The sequence below is a fragment of the Aplidium turbinatum genome, chromosome 17, assembly GCF_918807975.1.
Source record: "Aplidium turbinatum chromosome 17, kaAplTurb1.1, whole genome shotgun sequence".
In the NCBI taxonomy this organism is placed as follows: domain Eukaryota; kingdom Metazoa; phylum Chordata; class Ascidiacea; order Aplousobranchia; family Polyclinidae; genus Aplidium; species Aplidium turbinatum.
The window spans coordinates 19,903,989-19,930,540 of NC_137488.1; the positions used below are offsets into that span (position 1 = coordinate 19,903,989).

General features: G+C 36.4%; 1 protein-coding gene across 1 annotated transcript; it reads left to right on the plus strand.

The window, feature by feature from the left end:
• Positions 1-26: 26 nt before the first annotated feature.
• Positions 27-24,926, plus strand: LOC145786118 (uncharacterized). Its single transcript, XM_082597770.1, has 14 exons — positions 27-751; positions 5,405-5,553; positions 7,360-7,494; positions 10,766-10,910; positions 11,240-11,352; positions 12,241-12,346; positions 12,499-12,644; positions 13,326-13,393; positions 15,193-15,282; positions 17,551-17,798; positions 19,603-19,761; positions 22,371-22,477; positions 22,645-22,788; positions 23,278-24,926. Exons 1-14 carry the CDS (start codon positions 676-678, stop codon positions 23,422-23,424), a joined length of 1,833 nt encoding a protein of 610 aa, XP_082453896.1. The 5' UTR covers positions 27-675; the 3' UTR covers positions 23,425-24,926.
• The last annotated feature ends 1,626 nt before the right edge of the window (positions 24,927-26,552 follow it).

A 26,552-nucleotide genomic window follows, 5' to 3' on the forward strand; every position in this document is an offset into this window, starting at 1 on the left:
CCATTTATGCAATTGGCAGACAAGTTTGTGATACCCAGACAGCAAAATCCGTCATCTTTATATTGATTGAATCAATGTGAAAATGACGGATTTTGCTGTCTTGGTAGTAATAATACGGTGATAAAAACTGTTGAAAAATAGCATTGATTGTCTGATGTCTTAATTTCAGTGATATAATTTCCATCCATGTGCATGTTCAGCTGATGTGTTGAAAAGATGAATATTTGTTATTGGTGGTGATCTTGATGCAAAGCTTCAAACAACCCTGCATAGCCACCATGCTTTGGTTGCTGTCTGATTTTATTTTTGTGTGAATTTGAACTTTCTGTTTCCTTTGATCTAAAAAAGTACTGCTGGCAACTATAACAGATTTATTCCAATTGCAAATTTTTTTTATATAGATCCCAGATAGCCACTTTATCTGGTCCAGATCTTTACCAGATCTTTACCAGATTTATGCTTGATTGAATGTTATAACCCGTCTTCATCGGGAAACTGAACAGTAAATAACATAGAATAATATGAGGAATTGCATTGACGATAATTGAAAACGGTCTAGAAAAGAGGAAATTATAAATTAAAAATAAAACTTTATCAGTCGTCTACGTAATGTATTCGCATTAAGTTCATTTATCTTCCCTTCCCAGGGTTTGTTTAATAACTTTTTGTTAAAAGATGAAGTGTTTACTTTTGCTATACCTGTTCGTCTTCCGTTTACTTTTACAAGTTTTTCCCCAAGTGGTCGTCGAAGGTAAGAAATATTTTAGGGTGTTTTATTTCCTTAATGTTTTCAATATTCTATGTGAATACATGTTGGACAAAAACAAGACCTGTCTAACCACTTAGCCTACATTACAAAACAACAAATTTTCGTTACTTGACAATTGATGGGAACCAGAGTCAGCCAAGTAGCAGCTGAAAACGTTAAATCAGTCCTTCAAAACAGCAAAATTTAAGGTTTAGTTTTAAAAAAGTATCATTAACAACTATATAAAAATATCGTTGTTACTTTTAACCTTTTGTTATTGAGTCCACTTGTCATGTCAAAGAGGAAAGTTGCCACAAAAGATTAAAGAAATCGTTGAACCTGAAGTTTTTAAAGAAATAGTTGGCTATTAACACTTGATGTCCATGTCATATGTCTTTGTAGCTGCTTGATTGATTGCTTGAATCTTTATCCTCGGACTGAGAAAGTTTCTTTGAAAGCTTAATTCTAGAAGTTTCGCATACTTGTAGCGGCTTTGAACCACTGACTCAGGCCCGGTCACCGAGATTGGCAGAGTAAAGTTTTTGATTGTTGAAGTGTTGTTGGGAGGAGAAATATTCCATTCATTGGAGTCGCTGAATGGAGAGCAGTCCTTATAATGCGTTGCTCAAGCGCACAACTCGAGAGTCGAACCAACGCCGCTTGATCTTGAAACTTGCTTGTTCACAAACTCACGCGCTAACCAACTGAGCTATCGGGAGAGGGGGGCACGTAGTATCATCACGCTGCAAAAGCTTGTTTGCTGTTTGTCGTTGCTTTTTAAAAGAGTTTTAATTTCCCTATTATCATCATCTGCTTGTAGTTTGATTTGTGCTCTTGTGGCGCTTTCAGGTTAAATATTTAGAAGCAATCTTTGCTGCTAACTTTTCCCATGAGATCAGCAAAAAGACAAGATGATTTCGCACAAGACTTATGGGAAGACGGGGCAAAGCGGACACTTACAGAAACAGAACGTGATTATACCGCCACATGTCGCTTCAATTTATACATTTACCAATGACAGTTTCAATTGTGTTCAACCTAACTCAGTCTTCAAAAACACACCGAAATTCAATATTTTATAAAAACGTTGATTTTAGTAAATTACCCTTGGCACAGAAATAAACACAATTCAATCAATCAATCAATCATTTTATTTTTCGTCATTAACGCGTCCGGGACGAAAAAGATACTAACTACAAAAATCGATATAAACCTACCAGCACGTTAACGAACGGGAAAAGATGGCAAAACCTTGAAAGGTTTAAAACAGTGGTCTTCAACCTTTTTTACAAAATCGCCCCTTTGTTGAAAGTGCGGGTCCAAATCGCCCCCTCAAACGAGGCCTCGAAATTAACGGCGGCCGTGGCCGCCGAAGGGTTCAGAAACGGCCACCGAAAGTAAGCTCTGCTCGGCCGCAGATAACTCGAGAAGGATACAAGTAACTATCGAGGGCTTTGTATGCGTATTGCGAAAGCAAAACTCGTTTTCTTCTTATTACCATCGGAGATTCGGCTCGTTAACGCGAAGCGCTGAAGCAGAAAACTTACGTCAATCATAGACGTTTTTGTTGCTGGCCGCCGGAATCGCTTGCCGTTCGGCCATACTGGTTGCCGGGTGGAAAAGTTAAGTTCGAGGACTGCGAAACGATTGCCGTTGTACAAAAGTTCATGTCGCTAAAAATTTACATACAAAACTTCAAATATCCCAACAATATAAATAAGCAAAAGCAAGCACATTTTATTGAAATACTACAGCTCGTGGAAGCTAATTAATGCGACCCTTGCGCCTGGTGCTTATTTGCAAGACTAGTAATAGCTGGGTGCAAGCCAGTCAACTTAAGTCGAATTGCATTTCCTCCAGTCTTGTTCATGTCAAGTTGGTTTCGGTATTTATTTCTCATGTGCAATACTTCACTAAAACCTTGTTCAACAATGTATGTCGAACGAAAAGCCAATAAATACAACTTCACTTTTGCCCATAGTTCCGGAAATCGATCATTGCACTTGATCCAGAAATCTGCCCATCCATGTGCGAAAAAAATTGCTCGAGCTTCTTCGTTACATTAAAATCGCCCCCCTAAACAGTAAAATCGCCCCCCAATTTCAAAAATTGTACAAATCGCCCCCGCAATGGCCAAAATCGCCCCCGCAATGGCCAAAATCGCCCCCCGGGGGGCGATATCGCCCCCGTTGAAGAACACTGGTTTAAAACGTGCCTGAATGAAAATTTATGTAGTAGGCTATAAATCAGTAGTTAGCACGGCCACAAAACCCAAAAAACAAATAGCAAAAAATAAAATAAAAACAGAGAAGCACACATGTAGTAATGAATGACAGCCTAATGAAAAGTGTTGTGGATTGAATTTGCCAGTTCCAATATTGATGGGATGAACAGTCATAATAATAATAGGATGGAGAAAGAAAACCGGACATAAAAGAAACTCATCTCAAGCAAAAGCCCGTTTCAATGTGGCCCAGGAGAGCAGGTGTTGAGCTCTTTCTATGGTTAGACTGCACATCACACAGTAGCCTAAGACGATTGAGGTTTGATATCCAGTGTAAGTTATTGTTTCTTGTCCTGGTGGGTGATGGAATGGATGATCTGGTAGATGATGATATCCTGATGGTGTTGATAAAGCTCTCAATTCCTTTGGTGTCGTGTTAGTTATGGAGTATTGCGTTTGCTGTTAAAACAAACATAAAAGTACAGCACAAGCAATCGATATTATTGTTAGGTAAGCCTAATCTTTTGTAAATAATTTCGGATTTCCACTAAAATCTTCATAAGAATGCAAGAAAGCCTTTCTACGTTGTCTTTCTATTGCGTTTCCGTTTTGCTTAAATGTTGTTTTAGTTTGTGAATAAAAAGTGACTTTGTATCAGTCTTTCTAATTGAAGAAGGAAATTCGTTCCATGTTTTCGCACCTGTGAATTCTATTGAATGTTGAGTAAGCGTTTTTAGAAGTATGGAATGTTTAGAGAATCATTATCATGGTTTCTTGTACTGTAGACAGGCTGTGAACCTTTTTGACATATTTAAAAAGGTTGGTGAAGCAATCTGGTAGTAAATTGTTGTGAAATTTAAACACGAAAACACCAATTTCCGGTTTGAACAATTGCTCAATTGTTATCCGGATCTTGCTACAACTATCATTGTTGGGACGGAAAATACGATGAAATTTGTCACAGATTTTTTGAAGTTTTTGTATAAGTCCTTCGTTGCCATATTTCCAAGTCGTAATGCAATACCTCAGGTTACTTTCAATTGAAGAATGGTATAAGCAGATCAAATTTGACAAATTAAGACAGGGTCTAATCTTGGTAATTATGCCAAAATTTCTTCGAAGCTTTTGCAGCAAATGTTGCATGTGTGGTTTCCATGAAAGATTTTCATTCAGAGTCAGGCCAAGGAAACTGATATTTTGTACTCTCTCAATTGGTTGATCATTTATACTTAAGATTTGCTTACACTTGCTTACAATAGATTTGCTTACAACCAGAAACAAACAACCTGTGGAAATTGAAGGGTTGATCAATTTGACTTGATGTGTCCGTTAAGGTAGTTGGTCGATCAGCTTGGGGTTCAAATTATCCAAGCCACTTTTAAAGCAATCAAGCCACTGTCTCGCTTTGCCCCAAGGAAGTGTTGCTAGAAACTATTGTTTTTTACATATCTCTGAAGCCAACCATTCCCAACCGGTATGGCTGCCAATCTACAAGTATGCGAAACTACCAGGTATTATCTATCAAGGTTTTGTCCAGTCCGAGGATAAAGATTCAAAATCAAACCAAAACAAAACAATTCCAAACAAAATCAAGACTAGAAAATTTGGGTCGAAATCAAGTATTTTAAAGTTTCAAAATATTTTGATATATTATTTACGTATTAGCTTATATTGTTTACTTGTTATATTGTATGCTGTTTTTATGTATATATTTTATTGTTAACATGGGTAATCTAAGATAGTAATTTGCAAATGGTTTTATCTCGAATTCACAGAATTGAAATAAAACTTCTTCTTCTGGCTTATAATTCCTATTTTAAGTGTGGCAGCCGATGCAGATTGCAGTCCTCCAAATCACCCTATCCGCAGAATTTTCCTCCTTCACTCCCATCATTTCCATATCCTCTGTCACACAATCTCTCTATCTTATTTTCGGCCTTCCTCACTTTCTTTTACCAACTTCTAATTGTTTTATTCTTCTTTTGAGATAATCGTAGTCTCTACTTATGACGTGACCAGACCCAACCATTTAAGGCGTGACCTAACCCAACCATTTAAGGCGTGTCTTGGGGTGGCAATTGACTAGTAGACCGTATATGGTCGTCTCGTTGTCTCCCTGTCGGTATGGGAACTTGTGTAACTTTTACATTGTGAATATTACTTGCATATTTCAAACATGTACTACGTTCCTGTTACTGACAAACAAACCATTGGTTGATTGATTGTGTCTCTCTCAACTTATCTTTCGCTCACCGACTTGCATTCGTTCTCGAATAATTTAATTTTTTGCCCCTTTTTTTGTCTACCCCAGACGAATAAAATGAAATAAAACTAAACCAAAGAGTTTGAAAAGAAACAAAAAATTCTAAAGTATTGAAATATTTTGGCGTTACTGGGTTTCTGCATTTTATTATGTTTTGTTGTTTTTGCAGATCGTCGGTGTGAAATTATTGACATGCCAGCCACGCAAGCCTACATCGGCTGGCCTTTCAGTCTGACTTGCGCAGTGTTTAAAGATAAGAATAATTATATCCGCGACAGCTTTAAACGTGGAAAAAACTCTGGAGTCGATACGGAAGAAGTGAGCATTTTAAAGCTTTAGCAGGAATTAAATGCTGTGTCTGCTTATTCGAATTTTATGTCGTTTTCCACGTTACGCCGGTAGTTGAAGATTTACAGTAGGTAAGTAAACCGGAAGACGAGTGAAGTCAATCTTTATTTCTATCTTCGTTCTTCAGACATGGTTTCAAATGTCCTGCTATTGGTCACAGCGGTAAACCATAATCTCTTCGTGGGAAAATTGTAACATAAGATTCCCGAATCCGTTCGTCTGCATGTAATGACCGAAAAAGAAACACTCCTTTGAAACGTCTATTCAAATTTGTATTTCTGTAAAATTAGCCACCTGGCTGTCGAAAATGGGATGCAACGCCGTACACCACTAAAACTTGTCACTACAAAACAGATTACTTGGATAAAAGACGGAAATTTTCATCCAGCTGACAAGCACTAAGCAAAACAGTTAAACATGCGACCAACCTCTTCAAGCAACAATTCTAAAATGACTAGATTAGATATCAATATCTCAAACTCACGTACGCAGTACTGTGACGTAATAGTGAAAGACATTGTCACGCAATTCAAACAGGTGTTCAAAGGTGGTGATGCCATGTTTCATGTTTAAACAGGTTTGATACAAGTCTTACGAACAATGGTGCAATTTTGGCTCATTTTTAGGAAAAATTCCATGACGTAATACGCTAAGATTCAGTAGACCTGAACGGTTTTTATATGACGTTTGATTAGGTGAACAATTGTCTGGAACAGCTATAGACACAGCAGAATGCTTTGGGATCTGCATATAACCTTGTGGCCGAGTAGTTAGCGGCAGCAGTGGCCGAGTGGTTAGCGCGTTGGGCTCACAGTCGAGAGCCTGCGTGTCGAGAGCCTGCGTGTTCGACTCCAGCCACCCGCACTTGCTGTTGTTTCTCTGGGCAAGAAACTTTACGATAATTGCCTCTACCCAGTGATCGATTTCGAGTAATGGGTAGTTCCAAATTTAAGTCATAAGCAGAGTAGACAACCGAAAACAGACATTGTCGTCGGCTGCAGCATGGGTCAGGTGTACGTCGGAAGGCGTACACCGATGCATAGCGCTCAAGTCCGCTTTCCCGCAATGCAGGATAAAGATAAACAGACAAACCTGCGCTCTTGTGAACCAGTGGCCATGCTGTCTGCCTATTCAGTAGAAAGTTATAACAAACTATTTTGCATTAAAAATTAAATCATTATTATTTATGGCTGTAAAAAAGTTATTATATCAAGAATCAACATAATGATAATATCAAATATAAGCACTAAGCACCGGATAAATAGCGAATGAACTCGGCATGGCGTCCGAATCTCCGGACTCCACTACCTGACATGGAGTCACGTGACTGGCACGTAACGTGGTACCTCGGTAAACTTCACAATAGCCTACTTCGTATAGTTAAGTATGCCTGTGGTTGTTGTTATGTATTTTAAACCATACAAATACGCATCTTTTAGGCAACCCTATACTGGATGCTTGCTTGATCATCAAATTGAACCGATCTTTGCCTTTCTACATTTATTTGATTATCATAAATGGTTATAATTAGATACTGTACTATGTATTAAGATATTGCAACTTTGCTACGAACCTATTTCATATAAAACATGTTATAAATGTCTTCAGCATAGCATGGCAGAATATTGAACATATAGCTGACCTGTGGAATGTGGATTTCGCATTCCAACGTCTTGCATACGACTTTCACTGGTGTGACTAGTATAGCCCGATCAATGGACTGAACTTGCTCGTATATGCGTCAATTGTTGAATAACATGCCACTTTTTACTTTAGTTTTTATGTGAAATCCTGCTCTCAAATGGAACAACACTTCTTAACAGTACAATAACAAATGAGGAAGATCTTACAGACCTTAGCACCTTGCTTCACCCCGAACCTCAAGAACCGACTTTCAAGATGAAATTTGTCGTAAGTTATTTTGAACATCAAATAACAACTATATAATGATACAAATTGGCCATCTAGTGTAGGTTTGGAAGGGTTAGTTTGTGATTGGTATTTTTTATTGAAGATAATTTGTAATAGATTTGTGAAATAATGCATTTCCAAATTAATCACTTGACAAATAAGATCCAAATAATAATACAGGAAGCTTGTTTCGTACCATTAAACTTTTTTGATAAACATAAAATTAGAAGTTATGCTTCGTTTGCACCCAGGGCCGTGTAAACTGCCCTCGTACCCCCAGGCTGAGAAGGCTACACGGCTATTTGGAGGCTCACTGATTTTAGTCTTTAATGTTTTTTGACTGATTAAAAAAGAAAAAAAGTTGTTACAAAAGCTCGATTATCAGTGGTTTAAATCATGCAAGGCCGTATTTACTGATTTCTAAAACTCTGTATAGGAGCCCACGCATATTTTGTTTGAGCAGCGTTTTTCGGCTATTAATTATAAATTTAATACGTAGTTTGATTCCATTTTTGAAATATTTTCCCGCACGCTTTGCTCGCTCGATCACATTTTATACTAACCAGCAATGTTGGGCCTGCATAGTTTCAGAAAGAGAATTAAAGAAGTAAAAAGTTTTTTGTATCCCACAAAAACTATCGAAGTAATTATAGGATTAATAGTCTGAAGTAAACACTGAAATAAAATGCTCACTTAAATCTCCTAGTTAACAAGGCCATTTAAGGTTAATTAAATTGATAAATTTCGGTGTTAATGGTGACAGGTTATAAAGTGAAATTGGCCTACCATGAAAATACATGAGGTGAAGTAAGGCGAGAATACATCTCGAGACGCTGGGCCATAAAAATTTTCAACAAATTAATTATTGAAATCCTTCGTGGTCACAAATGATTTTTTTTAAATGGTAAGTTAATTAAATTTCAAACTAAATCTTCTACCCAAATTCAATTTGATCAATTTCGTTACGGACAAAGTGTGGGTTTTGATAAAAAAAAATTCCAACTTTTTTGCAAATCCTCTAATGTCGGCATTTACTTTGTTTCTATAAATATTAGAGTACCACTAGCGTAAGGTTGTTTGCGGTTTGCTGAAATTATAGATGTGATTTTTTCCCCATTGAAAGAGTTTGTCTTATTGTTAAGATCCATCACGAAACATTGGCGCCCACTAGTGGATTTCAGGGAGATGGTGCTAAAACGACTCTGTTTGCACCATTGTAACTATTAAATAATTAGAAAGATTAAATTCAATCTAGATTTTTTTAGACTTTGAGTTTTTTGGGCCGAAGTTGTATACTTTTGCCATCTGTGATGTATTTGAACTGCTGTCTGGTCGAAGCCCTGCTTAATTGGTTTTATCATAATTGTGTGTGTGCCTTTGGTAGTTCTGTCGCACTGCTTGCCTGCTGGTTTCATTTCAATTGTTCATTTGAAGTCGCAGAGTGGCAGTTGTCTTGCAGAGCAGTTTCATGATTTTCATGTTAAGTTATAGCGTTTAATTCGGTAGTTGTTATGTTTATAATAGTATAATTTATATTGGTTGGTTTTGAACCTTTATCCTCGGACTGACAAAGCCTTGGTAGGCTATTCCTGGTAGTTTCGCATACTTGTAGAGGCTCGACGCAGGGCCGGTTAGGCGGTTACCGAGATTGACAGACTGAAGTTTCCGATTGTTGAAGTCTTGTTGCCAGAGAATTATTCCATCCATTAGGTGCCGCTGAATGGAGAGCAGTCCTTAACGTGCATTGCTCAAGCGCACACCTCGGGAGTCAAACCAGCGTCGCTTGATCTTGAAGCTTCTTCGTTCACGAAGTCACGCGTATTCTATTCACAGTATTCTATTTGAATTTAGACATAGCAATGGTTCAATGAATTAAAACCTTTTTAAGGTGTATGGATATGTATATCAACACTTTCGTCTAGGTTAACCCTAGGTTGGTGTTACTTATTCCACGAAAACTATTACCACCTTCTTCGATATAATATTTTTCGGTAACTAACGCTGTAGTTCAGCCTTTAAGCCTGACCACGTTCACAAAAATTTTGAAAAAAATTTTTTGACACAAATCTACAATAAACGAATTTTTATCAATTTATTTTGCTTCATTCTTATCGGTTTTTGTGATCGGACAACCTCATTAGAATTATTTGACGAAGCCTGGTTTGTGGAGTTAACCTGGTCGAACAGTGATAGAGGGTATGAAGGCGAATTAGGTGAACGAGGTTGGACTTAAAATTAGAGATAATGCAAATGGTCTACTTTAGAATTACTCAACTAATGTTAGCAAGGGTCCAGTTTGACAAGTTCAATATTTTTAGCGGTCCGGTAAATAAGTTATTTTCCACGCAACCACGAAAGTTAAACTATTGGTACCAAACCACTTATTTAGGTAAAATGTAACTCGACTTGGATTTTTGAGAAAGTGTTGGGGAGTCTGGAAGTCGAAGCCCCCCCCAGCAACTATAAGATAATCACAGTAAAAATTGCTTTCTTCCTGTAGAAATCTGTTTAAAGAAGCCATGAAACGTGGCAGTGAGGTTATTCTTCCAAAAGCTCAAGGTCCACCATCAACATCCGGATTCGGACCGCGGTTTGCCAGTTGAGTAGCCCTGGGCTAAATAGTCGAACTACAGTTGGTGGTAGTGAGGTATATTGGATAAGTGTAGTCAGACTTCAAACAGCAGTGACGTAGGCCGGATTAACGAATCTAAACATAGCTGGCACCAGTGAGTTGCCGACATGATGAAGTTGCTACGCAAGCGCAGTAATTAACACAACAAGTCGGTTATTTAACGTTTACTAAACGCTTAAAAAAGGTTTTGGGAAGTATTCTCACAAAACCGCTCCGATAGCTCAGTAGGCTAGCGCGTGACTTCTGGAATGAAGAAGCTTAAAGATCAAGCGGCGCTGGTTCAACTCTTTGAGTGTTAAGTTGAGCAAATGTGGGGTTGAGCAACGCACGTTAAGGACTGCTCTCTATTCAGCGGAATCTCGTGGATGGAACAATTCCCCGGAAACAAAACTTCAACAACCGGAAACTTCACTCTATCAATCTCGGTGACCGGGCCTGCGTCAGTGATTCAAAGTCTCTACAAGTATGCGAAACTACCAGGATTAAGCTCTGCAAGAAGCTTTCCCAGTCTGAGGATAAAGATTCAATCAATCAAACAAAACCTTGGACAACTTTAATTGTTTAATTTTCTATTTGAAAGTTTATTGCCTCAAATCGTGATATTTATAGAAACTCTCGTTACCATACTGTTATGTTTAGGAAGTAAATTCAAGTAAATGCTGGACCGTTGACTTCACCTTGAAACTGATCGAATTTCCGCAACAAACTTGCCAAAGATATTCAAATCGTCGTTTGTTGTCCCTACGCATTCCCCTTGGATCTCATATTAACAATCCATGCATCTGTGAGTTTAGTTGTGTTGCTTTAAAAAGATTTTTGGATATTATGTATTTTTGTACAAATTTAAAATTTGTTTCTCGTTTTTGTTGTGTACTGCTAACAAAGCTCCATACAATCTTTGCTTGCATTCCAGTATGTGGCAATTGATTCTCTAATTTGCTTAATAATCGAAGAAAATTACTATCAAACAATTTCACCTGTGTGAGCAAAGGCATTTGCCGAACAGACATAGATACAATACACCCTGAGCTCTATCAGCTACATATTATATTGAAATCATTTCACCATTCAATCAAGTAGGGTTTAGCAATTTTATTGATTTCTGCTTTACAGCTTTGGATTCACGGGATATCCCTGTAGCAAACGACCCTTCCTTTACTTACAAATGGGAGCGGAACTGTTCCGATACTTTACCAGAAAACGTCAGCGTTTCACTTCAGAACAAAGTAGAAATTTTTACAATATTTAGCGTATTATGAAATTAAAGCAATAAAGTGCATACTTTTGTATTTGAGTACATAAACTCATGCTTGCAGCCAGTCAGATATAGGGAATGAGTATCAAAAGAGAAAGCGATTTTAGATCCTTTTCTCATGTGGTTCAACCAATATTTCAAACAATTCTTAGCAGTTGTAAGAAAAAGAGCAGATGTACCGACAAACCCTTGTCTGATTGGATATAATGCAATGAAAGGATCCACAAAGGATACAAGCGAAATCTAATAAAGCATTGATAATCATTTTCATAATCATAAGGCATTTACTTTCAAATCATAAAAAATATTTTTTTAAGTCATGTAATGTTCATTGCGTGTCAATGTGCTTGAAAGGTTGCTGATATTTTTTTTCAACTTGATTACTAGGCAAACTAGTTTTGGTTGGAAACTAGGTTTTTCAACAGAACTCAATGATACAGTATGCATACGTCCGCCTAGTAAGCTCAGTGGTAACGCGTCAGGCTCAAGATCACGCGGCCCTGGTTCCACTCTCGGGGTGTGCGCTTGAGCAATGCACTTTCAGGACTGCTCTCCATTCAGCAGCACCTAGTGAATGGAATAATTCCCCAGCAACAAGACTTCAACAATCGGAAAACTTCACTCTTCCAATCTCGGTAACTGGCCCTGCGTCACGAGCCTCTTTAAGTATGCGAAACTACCAGGAATAACCAATCAAGGCTTTGTCAGTCCGAGGATAAAGATTTAAAAACCAAACCAAACCAACCCTAATGCCAGAGATGACATAGCAGACGCTGACATAAAGTTGTGCTGTTACTTTAAGTTACACAGTTGGACGCAGAATGGTATAAAACACTAACAAGTTATACAAACGCTTCAGCTGGTAATTCCAACGGTTTCATTTGAGCATGCTGGTGTATACACATGCTCTGTGACGTACAATGGAATGACACGATACACATCCTTCTATGAAATGTGTGTTCATCGTAAGTATAATGTTGTTTTGTCACTCGTAAGGAAATAGCGTTTTGATAAAAACCTTGAAATGTAAAATAACTTTTTCTGCAAATCAATCTTCTTTTACATTGAATCAAAGTATGTAAACCTTGTTTCATTATTATTGCATATATTTTCGTAGAACCCTTTACTTTCAATCAACATACTTTCACCTGTTCGAATGTTGATTTATACAAAAACGAAAATGAAGATGCTGTGTTCGAATGTGTAGGAAATTTTGGTGAAAGACAAGTCAGCAAAAGAGACGTAGAGTTTTATTGGAAAAAGGTAAAAACTTGTGAATTACATTAACAATTTTCTAGATCACAAATCATTTACTGTACTGAGACTGTTCCAAACATGCAGCAAAAATTCAAAAGATTACGCTAGTATAACAATGAGTGTTGCCACACCTTGTATTTTTGTGTTTAAGGTGAAAAGTAAATAAGCATAACCTGCTTGCTTTATTTTACACTATTCCCAACAGAAGGATAATATTCAGATAATTCAGGATAATATGCTTCAGTGATAATATATTCAGGATAATATGCTTGCAACAAATGACGAAATTGACAAGCGGGGTTGCAATGGGCAAGCTGCCCCAAAGGCTAATACGACAACAAGAATGTCGAGTAGCTAGCCACAGCTTTACTGATTGAAAAACTGCAACCCTTGTGTCAAGCTTGACCTTCTAAACCGTTCTAACAATATTGTTGACAATCAATCAACATGCGTGGCAACAATTAACCACATCACAGAAAGTTTACTTTTCTTGGCGTCTATCAGGCCTGTGCCCAACAAATTGAAAAAAATATGAAAGTGTTTCACTTTATATTTCACTTTGTTTCACTTTCACTTTATACACTGCAATGTACATGACCTAAAATTTATCTCCTTCAAAACAGAGCAAGAAACATTTTTCAAAAACACTAGCGTTTTAATAAGTATCTAACTACGTTTTATTCAAAGAAAGGTGAAAAGGAGGACACGTTCTGTGACACTGAAGAGAACAGCAACGAGCATAGTCATTGTACAATGTAAGTGCTGAGTTGACATACTACTTTGTATAATAAAATATGAAAAGAATGTACAGTAGAGTAAGTAGTTTATGACAGACTAGATAAAAAAGAAAATTTTAATGGTCTAAAGCAGGGGTCACCAAATGGCGGCGACTAAATGGCGGCGACAAAAAGGTTGGTGACCCCTGGTCTAAAGCATGTCGTTTTAAAGTTTAATTAAATTTTTAAGATGAACCCGCTATTAAAAAGTTTGGAGCTCGCATCTAAAGTTGTACTTGTTGTAGTATTCTTGATCTACATCATTACTCACAGCCTGCATAAGTTCTCTAATGTAAAACTGTTTTAAAAAAAAACTCTGTGTAAAAACATTAAATAAACGAGCAAGTTTTAATGATATTTATATTGATTGAATTTTTATCTTGGGAAAACTTCTTTGAAAGCTTCTTCCTGGCAGTTTCACATTCTTGTAGAGGCTTTGAACCACTGACGCAGGCCCGGTCCCATATTCAGTTTTCTGTTTTTCCTGCATATCTGCCCAAAGTCAATTTCAGTTTCATTTCCATATGCACTGAAAGTCACTTTTCTTCCTTCCTCTCTTTTAAACCAGGTATTTGCAACACACAGGTCCTTTTCGTCACAAAACTCAAGTAGTCGCCTTCCATCGCGATTCCTTTCACTCCACGCCAAACCCTCCATGGACACCTTCAAACCCATCAACTTGTTTGCCAACGTGCCCATTAAGGTCCCCATACGATTTCCTGATCACTTCTTGCGTTTCATTCATTGGCCATTTTGTCATAAAATCTTTTGTTTTTTGCATCGGATCTTCCACTTTGTGGTGCATAAGCACAGATTACTCTCATCACTACATTCTCGACCACCATCACTATCGCCATTACTCTGTCACTCTGTCTACGAACCTCAACAACATTTTCATATAGCTCTTCCTTTACCAAAATCCCAACTTCTTCGATCCCAATATCATTGCCCCACCACCACAGCTTGTATCTCCTTCTTTTGACACACAAAAACCTGGCTCCTTTGCTCCCCTATCGGACTTCCTGTAAACAGCAAACATCTACCTTCCTCATTCTCAGCTTTCATTCATTCTCAGTGACTTTGACATGAGCACAAACATTATGAGATACATGAAAGTGTGCTTTCTTAAACCACCCTGACCCAATACGCCAACATCAGCCTATGTGTTGTAATATTTTACATTCTTACTGTAAAGTGGTTATACGGCATACCTTTTTGGTAAAGTAATCTTTGTAGGCTACAGGTGAAGACTAAACATTTTTAAAGATGCAACAGCGTTTACTATACTTCGTACTTTGCCAGTATGTTTTCAGTGCATCACTTGAAATGTTAACGTCGTTAATCTCTTGTTCGCAAAAAAAAAACGTCCGGCCAACGCCCAACACTTCTGCTGGTTCAATATGAACCGAAAATCGAATAATCGAATTATTTCAGCTCATGAAATGTAATAAAAAAAAAAAAATTCTACTCAACTTGTTTTACAAATTTTTTATGTCTTGTTTTTATAATGGAAAATTAATAATGGAGTTAGGATGGAATGATAGAAGACTGTCTTCCATCCCATCATCAAGATCTTCCATTCCTTTCTATCTTTGATGCTTTCCATCTTCCATTTCAAAATTGGCATTCTCTTGCATTTCATCTTGCCCTAAACTTACCTTACCTTTATCGTGTTATTCCCTAAACGCCAATACTTGATCTGATATTAATTTCCACCAGATACTGTTGTTGTAGGCCAATCTTTCTATTAAAGAGGCTACCATGCAGTTTTATTGCAGCACTTTCGGAGAAATATGTTTCTTTTACAACCCGTCAGACATTGATAAACAGAGGTCTCCAGCAAAAGTCCCACTGCGCCTCACTATAAGGTATGCAAAGTTGTAGCAGTCAGGTGATTATTTATTTTTACTGAAATGTTACTGCTTTGAATAGTCATTTGTTGATTAAGTGTATTATAAGGTAACTGGTCGATTTATTAGTTGTAGGAATTGCTATTTTTAGACTGACGAATCCTCTTGAAGCTTCATCTCTGCAGTTTCGCTTTCTTGAGATAACTTTTGAACCACTGAAGCAAGCCCAGTGGCCGATATAAACTTAGTAAGGCTTCCATCTGTTGTGCCTATTTGTGAATTACTCAAGACACCAAATACCACTAAACAGATAGCTGTCGTTGAATGAGTTGCTCAAACACACGACCTGAGAGTTGAAACCACAATTTGATCTTGTCGCTTTTTTGAGCGCATGAGATGAAGAACATATGGTTCTTCATCGAATACGCTCATTGCAGTGTTTCTGGTTGGAACCAAGGAATTTCTAGAAGTACGGGATACAAAACTATATCTTCTCAGCATTAAATAACAGGTATGATAAGTGAATTTTTTATGACTTTTGCAGATGAAAGCCTATGCGAGTTTTGTAAATATATCTCATTTACAAAACCCAACAACTTTAATCTACCAAGTTCTCAATGCAGCAGTGTTTGGAAATGGAAGCTGTTTGTAGCGGCAAAATGAGTAGCAATCACCTCATATATACTTCAGCTGGTATCATGACAGTGACATCCCGAGCACAGTAGTGATGGGGATGACCTGAGAACAAGACCTGTCCCTTCATACACAGTTTATTGCAGTTCCAAGCAAATACAACACGACTTCAACCAGCATAACAATACCATAGAAAAATCATCACCATCAGAATGTTGTTAACTGAAAGAAGGTCGACCGGTCCAACACCAAAATTATGCCATCAATTGTTTTCGTCATTTGCGGACCTTCTTTTTTTTTTTTTATCTCGCTTACCCTGGTAGACGGGATTAATTTCAAAGAAATTTTTAATGTAACTGTAGGCCTAATTGTGTTTCTGAATGGTTTTTCCATTTTCTTTTTTTAAGGGCACAATACAGTATAATAATGTTGCCAATATTAAAATAAAGAATTTCTGAAAGTTTTGCGCATATAAAAGGCACGTCGTTTTGTCAACAGACAAAATGCGTATATACATGTCATCCCTTTTGTTATAAAAGTTTTCTCGCGCGTAGCCTATGGTTTTGCAGGACGCAGAGTAGAGGAGCAGAACAACGACACCAACATCCAGAGTTATACTTGAAACTAGCCATAATTATTATGACAAGACTCATCCTAAACGCTGGTATTAAATTATCACAATAGAATAGATGAATAATTGAATATGCTATAGGCTGGTAGTTATTAAAAAGATTTTAAATATTTTCATTAGGTTCAGTTTGTTTTTATTTCTGACAATTACAACGAAACACAATATATACCAAACATAACAAAGGTCTATAAAAAGGTAGAAGCGACAAAGTGGGAACGCTAAAAGGTAGCTGAGGCCGAAATAAGTTATTAAGTTAAAAATAAGTTGGAGTGGCCGCAACACTTTTAGAAAAATTTTAGACGAAAAAGAAATAAAAATTAGTTCTTCATAAAGAAAACAATATGTAAACAAGCCTATCGGAAACGGATATTTCGAAGACTTGTATAAATATGCACTTGCTATGAAGATCAGCCATGGTGCGTTAGCAAGAGTGCTGATGGTCGTGAGGAGAACACAATTAATGTGTTTAGCTCATATCAAAGAAGGGCAAGGTAGGCAAAGAAAACCCCACAAAGAAATTCTACCACTGTGAAGCTCGGTCACAAAGAATCGCACAGGGCATTGCACGAATTACAAAATTGTTTCGCTTTGACGATATGAAACAATCTAAAAACAAACAAACAAGCCAAAACAACATTATCATTTTACCAAAATCAAATTTTTCCCAAAAGTGAAGTTATTTCGAAGATTTAGAAAAACACACAAAAAACGTAACTCAGCCAAATGCCAGGCAGGCATATGCATGGCAGATAGTAGTATTATTTTGAAACCTTTCGTCACATTAGTAAACGAGTTTAATTCAATTTTATGGTTCATCGATAATTCTGCGTTCACTTAGGTATTTTCTCCAAAACAAGTGCAGTAAAATACAGCAACATGTCTTCTATTATTGACACGTGAATTAAATAGCTCATGCAGCGAACAGTTCTTTGATTAAACGACAAAAAAACGCAAAATAAAAAATCCATCAACAAGTAACTTTTGCATTTACTCAATTTCAGTAAATATATTTTTTTTTGCAGGAACATCAGCGAATCTGATTTTGGTGAATATATCATCAGCGCAAAAACCTTCAATGAAAACAGCATTACAGTGAATCGAACTGTGGAACTGAAAAGAGAAGTTATACCTGGTTTGATGTCAACAGCAGCTATCGTTGCAATTTGTTGTGGAACTCTATTGATCATCTTGATTCTGATGATCTTCATCATCTACAATTTCATTTATTTAAAAGTCCTTTACAAAATTTATTTTGGAAAATATGAGTCAGGTAAAATATTGCAAATTCTTGTATTGTATCTCATCATACTGAGGCTATGACGAATTGAAAATATAGACAACACATATAGCTTTCACTAAAAAGTTAATGCAGTATGATGAAACTCTAGCAAAGATTGTGTTGTAAGCTATAATTTTATGCAGAGATTGAAAAGAGTAAAAATCATTTGCATATACTAGGTTTGTCTTGTCTGAACATGCAGTTAAACATCTTGCAATGTCGCCCCGTTGGTCCGCCCTGTTAGCTCAGTAGTTACGTGCCCAACTCAAGATCAAGCAGCACTGGTTCGGTTCTCGGGGTGTGCGCTTGAGTAACGCATTTCAAGGACTGCTCTCCATTTAACTGCACTTAGGGAAGAAAATAATTTCTCAGCAACTACACTTCAACAATCGAAAACTTCACTCTGGCAATCTCACTAACCGGCTCCACGTCAAAATCCTCTAAAAGTATCACAGGAATAATAAACTATAAATAAACTATAAATAAACTATAAATAAACTATAAATAAACTATAAATAAACTATAAATAAACTATAAATAAACTATAAATAAACTATAAATAAACTATAAATAAACTATAAATAAACTATAAATAAACTATAAATAAACTATAAATAAACTATAAATAAACTATAAATAAACTATAAATAAACTATAAATAAACTATAAATAAACTATAAATAAACTATAAATAAACTATAAATAAACTATAAATAAACTATAAATAAACTATAAATAAACTATAAATAAACTATAAATAAACTATAAATAAACTATAAATAAACTATAAATAAACTATAAATAAACTATAAATAAACTATAAATAAACTATAAATAAACTATAAATAAACTATAAATAAACTATAAATAAACTATAAATAAACTATAAATAAACTATAAATAAACTATAAATAAACTATAAATAAACTATAAATAAACTATAAATAAACTATAAATAAACTATAAATAAACTATAAATAAACTATAAATAAACTATAAATAAACTATAAATAAACTATAAATAAACTCTAAATAAACTCTAAATAAACTCTAAATAAACTCTAAATAAACTCTAAATAAACTCTAAATAAACTCTAAATAAACTCTAAATAAACTCTAAATAAACTCTAAATAAACTATAAATAAACTATCTAAACAAACTACATAATAAAAACAAACTACCAGGAATAATTCATCCGAGACTTTGTCAGACGGAGGATAAAGATCCAAAAACGAACCGATGCAGACAGTTTTGCCGATTTCGAAAACGTTTTGTGTCCACAATTTGTAACATGCACAGTCGCCTTTGTATCATAAAACGACTCGTAAAATTATTGGTCTTTTTCACAAAGATAATTTTGACGCTGATTTTGTTAATGGAAAAAATGAGTAGATAACTTTATTTTTGTTAACAATATTATTTAAGTGAAAAAGTCGAACAAGCCCGTAACACTGCGGAAGGGTGTAATTTTGTTACAAAGCACAACGAGAAAGTGAAATCCGTTTTCGTCATTTTAGTTCATCACATTCCGTGCCAGAAGAAACGAAAATACATCAGTTTATCAGTTTTCAGTGGGTAATTTTGTCACGATTTTGGTGAAAACAAAGTTGAAATTATTAGAAAATTACCAAACAGGATCTTGCAAAAAGAAAACAAGAAAATGAGAAAGTTATACTTGAATTCTACCTTGCAAATATCTCATGAATTTAAATTAATAAGAAGCGATAAAATTTGCATCTCTGTTTTTCATAGACCTTGAAAACCTGGTTTAATCAAAACTGTTATTTTGTGCAGACGACAAGGACTATGGAGCTTGCCTGCTCTATAACTTTTGTTCGGACCACAGCAAATTTGTCAAAGAAGATGTAAAGTCTGCTGTCAAAACAATCAGAAAAATTTTGGAAAGGAAAGGCTATAACGTGCTTGATGGACATCAAAACTACACCAACGCCAGTAAGAAGACCATTCAAAATAACTTAAAAAAGGTGTTTTTGCAGCATAATTATTGTGAGACCCATGGCTACCTAAAGATACGGCCTGATTTGTCACATTTACAGAAGTTTCCAGATTTTGCCAACTTTTGGCGACTGTTTGAATGAATTTTTCTAAAAATTATATTTTTACGCCTTCTTTACCGTTTTCCCCAGATGCCACAATAGGTTTCAACATCAACAGATGTTGAAAAACAAATGCAATTTGATTTTGAAAATTTTAGTCACTGTTAATTTTCAATAGCAGTCTGATTGAGCGTTTTTCAACTTACTTTGTCTCATTTGCCACTGCTTCCTCAAGGCAGCAAAAAGCTCTTATATCATAAAGAGACAGCAAAAGGTTAAAAATCTCAGAAAATGTCAATCAGACACTAGCAGTAGCTGTAATCAAAATCTGCAAAATGTGACAAATCAGGCCGCATCTCCAGGTGGCCATGTGAGACGCTATTCTGGAAGTTGAAATAACTCTTTGTTGTTTGAACTCTATAGAAAGCTCGGAATTTTGAGTTACTTGCGTCCGAAGGGGCCCGTTTGACTCTATGCTGTTTTGTGCCTAATTTGCTGTTTTGTGCCTAATACTAATTTGGGTAATCTCATAATGATAGCATTTTTAACTGTAATTTATTTACATGATGTTGATGCATCATCATCATATCCAAGGGTAGAATGGCTTTAAATAAAAACCAAAACAAAACGACAAGTATAGCAAAAGTGGGAAAAATTCCCTAGTACATGTCAGAGACTCTCCATCTACTATAATTTAGGCCCACTACAAACAAAGTCGTCGAACCTCAGCAGTACACTTTCCGCACATTTGCTCTCATCATATGTGCCCAATATGCGATTCGTGTTGCGTTCCCTCTTGACTTGGCAATATTTCGTCACTTTGCTAGCCCCTTCATTTTCTTTTTCACGTCTTTCCTACCACCACCTTTCTTATTGTTTCGTGCTTCTGCGTTAGGCCCAGCTAGCTCCTCAGCCAACCGCTGAAGAAAACTCTTCTCTAAACGAAATTGTTAGTTATTTCTATGTAAAAATCCAAGTATTTATAGCCGTTAAATCAAGAGTATTGTGAAACGAATGTACTGGCCATCTTCTGATGGAGCGTCTGACCGTGTATTTTCTTGCTATTTGGTCAACAATATCAACGCCATGTTTTGTGTCATTGCAAGGTGTAACACTTTCCAGGGTCTTTTTAGCATTGTTGGCAATGTTATTTTTGTGTGTACTCTGTTTAGAATAACCATATTTTTCTCGGCTATACCTTGGTAGACAGTCAACGTCGCATCAGTAGTCTTGTAAGGCGCAGTGTTGTGAAGAGGCTCATTCATATGCTTCACTTCTGCTGGCATTTCTTTTCAGACTTTGTTAACAGTCCGCAGTAAGTTTGTTTTATTATTCTGTAGCTGTGCAACCAAATCGATTTAAGTGAAAAATTTGTCTGTAGCCAAGTTTCTTCCTTTGTTTTAGTTTGAGTTTTATCAATCTCTCGGAAACTCTGGAAGGAGATTTATTTTTATCAACACGAAAAGTTATTGATGAAGTAATTACTAGGGCCATTTTTATATGACCTTAAAAAATCAATAATATAACTTTATTTTTTGGAAAATATGACTTTATATGACTTTATGTGAAAATCGTTTATTTTTACATGCAAACAACGTCACTCACGGAATTAAAGAGTAAAACATACGCAACATAACAGTAATACACATCCATTTTTATTTTAAACCACTGTTGTAGTACAGTTTCATGTAGTGTGGAATGTTAGAGTCTTTGAAGTTACGATTTGGACGTAAAATGACTTTAGTAAGGAAAATGAGCGCTCCACAGACGCTGACGTGGGTTGACACTTCTGCAGTTTTGCATGAAGTCTTTGTATTGTCTTTGTAGCTCCATAATTTGTTTCACATCGTTTTTGTCCAATCGCTTCTTAATGTAATTTTTGAGCTCAAGCGGATTTTTTCCGAAATCAAGGGCATTTAGATCAGCATGGGCCTCTTTGATGGTGTACGTACAACTTTCCATTTTGAGTATTAAGTTGGAAATATTGTTGTAGTGGAGGCATATTTCTGTTAACTGACTAGTCAACTTTGGATCGTTGACTGAATTTTTGACGCTCTTTACAATAACTCCTTCACCTTCCAATGCATTGACTATTTCTTTCACTTTAATGCAATGTGTGACCTCATAAAATATAGGTTTGTGACTGTAAGTGTTATGTAGGCTAATCCTACAGTTTGCCTTTGTTCAATCAGAAATTGCCTTACTTTCTTAGTGCTTAATTGCTTCACCACTTAAATTGGTACTTTTTATTTAAAGTATACAATTACAACGGTATGACTTTATAACTCAAAAATATGACTATATAACTAAAAAAGCTGATTTATGACCTAACCAGGAAAATATGACTTTATATGACTTCATAACTTTCTTAATATACCTCATAGGGATGCGGTTTTTGCGTTAAAATTGATTTCATGACTTACTGATGCGTAGAAAAAAATATGACTTTAATGACTTTAAATGGCCCTAGTAATTACTATCTTACTGACCATTCTTCTGTTGCAGGTACAGTTGATATTTTGAAGGATTCTATGGAAAGAAGCCACAGAATCGTCATCTTTCTCACCTCCGAGTTCATCAAAGATGAGGATAGCTTGTTTCAACTGTATGAGGTTAGATATTGATCACTACTAACCTCTAATTTGCGAAAGTGTAGCTTTCACAAACTCCATCTAAAACAGATAAAAGTTAACTAATAATTTATCTTGAGGAATGTAACATGAGTGGATAACTGTCTTGTCAGACAATTACAAACTGAGGTTGATTGTTACGATTTAAGGGATTCATTGAGATGATCGAATCTAGTTCAAGATTGATATTTGTTCTGCTTCCTGGGATGAAGGAATATTTGAAACAACATCAGCAAAATGATAAAGATACTGACCTCAAGAACACGTGTTTAGTGATCAATAGAGCAATGGCGGTAAGGAGAATATAAATTCTTACTTGGTCTGTAGGTTTGAAAAATCTTGTAGAATATCACATTGCTGACATATTGCAACATTGAGCCAGCTATTTTAATGGAGTAAAACATTTTGAAAACTCACTTATTACTTTATAGGAAAATGCCTTTTAGCGCTTTGTAGCTAACTGCAATCTGTAGTCAGGATTACGACTAAAAGATAAAGTTGTCTTACTTGTATTAGTCTGTTGTGCTACATTTTCAATGCAATAAATATCGTCTGTATATTATTGTAATAACCTACTACAGAACATACATTCACAACACATACAAAATAAAATGGTTGCTTGAGACTTATCGATGTGGTCCCAATCGTAGTCAATGGAGTGATTTGCTACCACTGATAGGAATGGACTGTATTCGTCTTTACGTAGAATTTATAATTTCTAACATTCTATCGGTCGGCCACTGGAGGTGCAATTACAATATGACGTCATTGTACATTGACAGTTGAATCATTTCGTTGCTTGGACTGGTGAGCGAGATGCAGAACGGAAGCGCTTTCTCTTTCAGTTGGAAGCCGCCATGCCGAAGCTTCGCATGAAGAATGAAGAAGAAGATATGTTGGAAATACAACAAAAAGTGTGGAAATCCTGAAAACTGTATTTAAGGTTTCTAATATTTGTGAGTGTTTTTGCACCATGTTTTATATCGCTGCTCAGATTCATTTTTTGTGTTATAATGCCAACCATGAAAGCGAAAAATGTTACTAGCTATAGAATTACGGGGGCCTGGAAAAAGATGGCTATAAGGTGTTTCTATGCCATTGAAAATTGATTGAAATTGCCAAATGCCCTTCTTGATCAGGTTAGTAGACAGCCACAGATTCTGTTAACATGAACTTGCCTTGAATGCAAACAGGTGTCGAATCAAGACTGTAAAGTTGAAATTGATTATTTTAGCATCTTACGTTTTGTAAATGTGTCCGATGATTCATTGTTTTACCACAAAGTGTACCAGCAAAACGCTGTTTTAGTGCTAACTTTTTTGTGTAACTCTGCTGCAGTATTGTGCTTTGAATGTTGTTACAAATTGAAAGTTAAGCGACTGAATTAGAATAAAAAGTCAAGTGCAAAGCACTGCTTTTAATAGAAACAGGCCGTCTTCATGGTCCAAACCTGCTCCAGCCAACACAAAAATATTATTATTTTTTTTATAACCAACTTCAACCATTTTAAAAATTTGTTCAGTTCCAAGTTAGAAATGCTTTTGATGTCTCAATCCACGACAATGCGCTATATTTTATTGCTGTTGTTTTATCGTATCATTTATTACAATATCACATCATTGAAGTTTCTATTACTGGAAACTATTTTTAAAGTTAATATCTTAGATGTCTAAACAAGAAACAAACGTAGTAATGCTTTGCACATCACAAATTGCACTTAGGAAGCCAACTCGACTAATTTTTTTATTCCTATCCAGATGCCGACACCGAATTTTTTCTGCGTAAACTATGTTTACTTTTTTAATTTTAATAATTCCGTCTTTTGCAAAGACTTTGCATTTATGACAGAGAATCCATCACTTGAGTTGCTTTGCATCATCTTCTTTTCGCCCTTTTCACGTCACGGAAAACGTAGCTTGTGATTGGTTGATTGCCTCGAGGTTTCAGATGCAGTGGCAGTATTTTTTCTTGTTGAAATGGCTACCCAGACAGTCAATCATTGCTGACACAGTTTTGGCATTTTTTTTCAAGCCATCCGCGCTACCGGCATTCAAACACTTCCAGATTGTCTGTGTATTTTAATGATTGGTGTTTTTTTCTTATTCATAATATATCTAAACCATCGCAACCTGATCTAGACAATATTCTCATTCTGTCCTGCTACTGCAAAAATAATCTCAAAAGTATTAATTTTTTGATTTGATCTAAAGCAACATTAGCTGTAAAATAAAATTTAAATAATACAAAAACCATTTTTTAGTCAAACGGTTCGTTGTTTTATTTTTGTTCACATTTTTGTATCAGCGTTTTCATAGTTGTGTACTGTTTTGGCATGAAAAGGTGACAAAAACAGTTTTTTGTGAAAAGTACTGTTTGTATTTAAACATTTTTTTCGCTTTTTGTGTCTCAGAAATTTAATAAATCAATTGAATTAAAAGTTGTCAAGTTTGTAACGATTGCAAGATAATGTTGCAGTTTTCTAAAATAGTAAAAAGCTTTTTGCAGCAATTTACGAAAAAGTACTTGCAGTGAAAGCGGTGGGATGCAGGGATGGAGGAACCACGTGGGCCTCGTGGGCCTGGGCCCACCTACTTTATTTTCTGGTTGGGCCTGGCCCACCTACTTTTGAAAGCCAAATTTCTTTGAAAAGGTAGCGAAAACGGCAAATCAGAGAGGGAGTTCCAAAAAAAGGTCTTCACTCATTTGATACACAGTAGATTGATTATTATCTTTGATAGCTCAATGATGAAATCCAATCTTCAAACTTTTCTGTTGAGTCCATCATTGATATGCAGCACGTGTGTGTGTGACTGGTGGAGCAATCTATCAATCAATATAATTATTCACTATGCTCTCTATGGTTAGAACTATGCTATCATTACATATGCACAGTAGCGCAGCCAGGAATTTTGAAAGGGGGAGTTTTGACGACCGGCGGACGAAGCCCTGTGCTCGCCTGAGACAACACCCAGCAGCGGGAGGTCTGGGGGGCTTCTCCCAGAAAATTTTGAAAAATTACTTTGAATTTTGTGCATTCTGAGAGCATTTTCGACAAAAATGTGGGTATGAATATTCCTGTAAAATGGTGCTGTCAGGTGGCATAGCAAAAGGATAAGATCATGTTTTCTTCGGCATTTTTCGGAAATAAAGCTAAGTCTCTATGTTTTTTTTTGCTAATTCCTGGCTGAGATATTTGAATGTTTGGTATCGGCAAAACTCGCTCTTTTATTGCAGTTTCGGCAAAACTTTTCATTCTCAAGTATAGAGAAACTGAAAGCATCATTCTCAATATCGTGACGTCACACGCGTGCCAAAGGGGGGTTGTAACCCCGTGGACCAACTAAAATGATTAATGAAAAGTAACCTACTTGTTCTTCCATTTGATTATACTGTAATAAACCACTGCCCTGGCCACCTATTTCTATAGTTTGTAAAGGAGCGGCAGGCCGGATGATTTTTCTTGGCGGCCGTAGGTTGCCGACTCTTCGTGTAGTAAACGATTTCAGATATTAGGAACGCAAATTACGCAACAATGTTATGGGGGGTCTGGGGGGCGAAGCCCCCCAGAAGTTGGATTGACTTTGACTGCTGCGCCTCTGGGCCCACCTACTTTTAAAATGGTTCCGCCATCCCTGGTGGGATGGCGCAATGTTGGTTGGTTTTGAATCTTTATCTTCGGACTGACAAAGCCTTGACTGGTTATTCCTGGTAGTTTCGCATACTTGTAGAGGCTCTTGACGCAGGACCGGTTACCGAGATTGACAGAGTGAAGTTTCCGATAGTTGAAGTGTTGTTGCCGGGGAATTATTCCATCTATTAGGTGCCGCTGAATGGAGTGCAGTCCTGAAAATGCGTTGCCAAAGCGCACACCCGAGAGTGGAACCAGCGCCGCGTGATCTTGAGCCTGGCGCGTAACCACTGAGCTAACGGGGCGGTGGCTTTCCGATGCGAAATAGGTTCGGCGCCTAACTGAACCTGGTTGTTGACAAACACCGCTCACTTCTACTCAGAGTGTAATAAATTGGGTGTGCATATAATATGCTGAAGGAAAGAAGAC

What these genes read in the sequence shown, in the direction of transcription:
- LOC145786118 (XM_082597770.1), top strand. Translation starts at nt 676, where the DNA reads ATGAAGTGTTTACTTTTGCTATACCTGTTCGTCTTCCGTTTACTTTTA. An exon ending in GCGTTTCACTTCAGAACAAA is followed by an intron (nt 11,353 to 12,240) that starts GTAGAAATTTTT and finishes CAAACGCTTCAG; the next exon opens with CTGGTAATTCCAACGGTTTC. An exon ending in CCACTGCGCCTCACTATAAG is followed by an intron (nt 15,283 to 17,550) that starts GTATGCAAAGTT and finishes TTTTTTTTGCAG; the next exon opens with GAACATCAGCGAATCTGATT.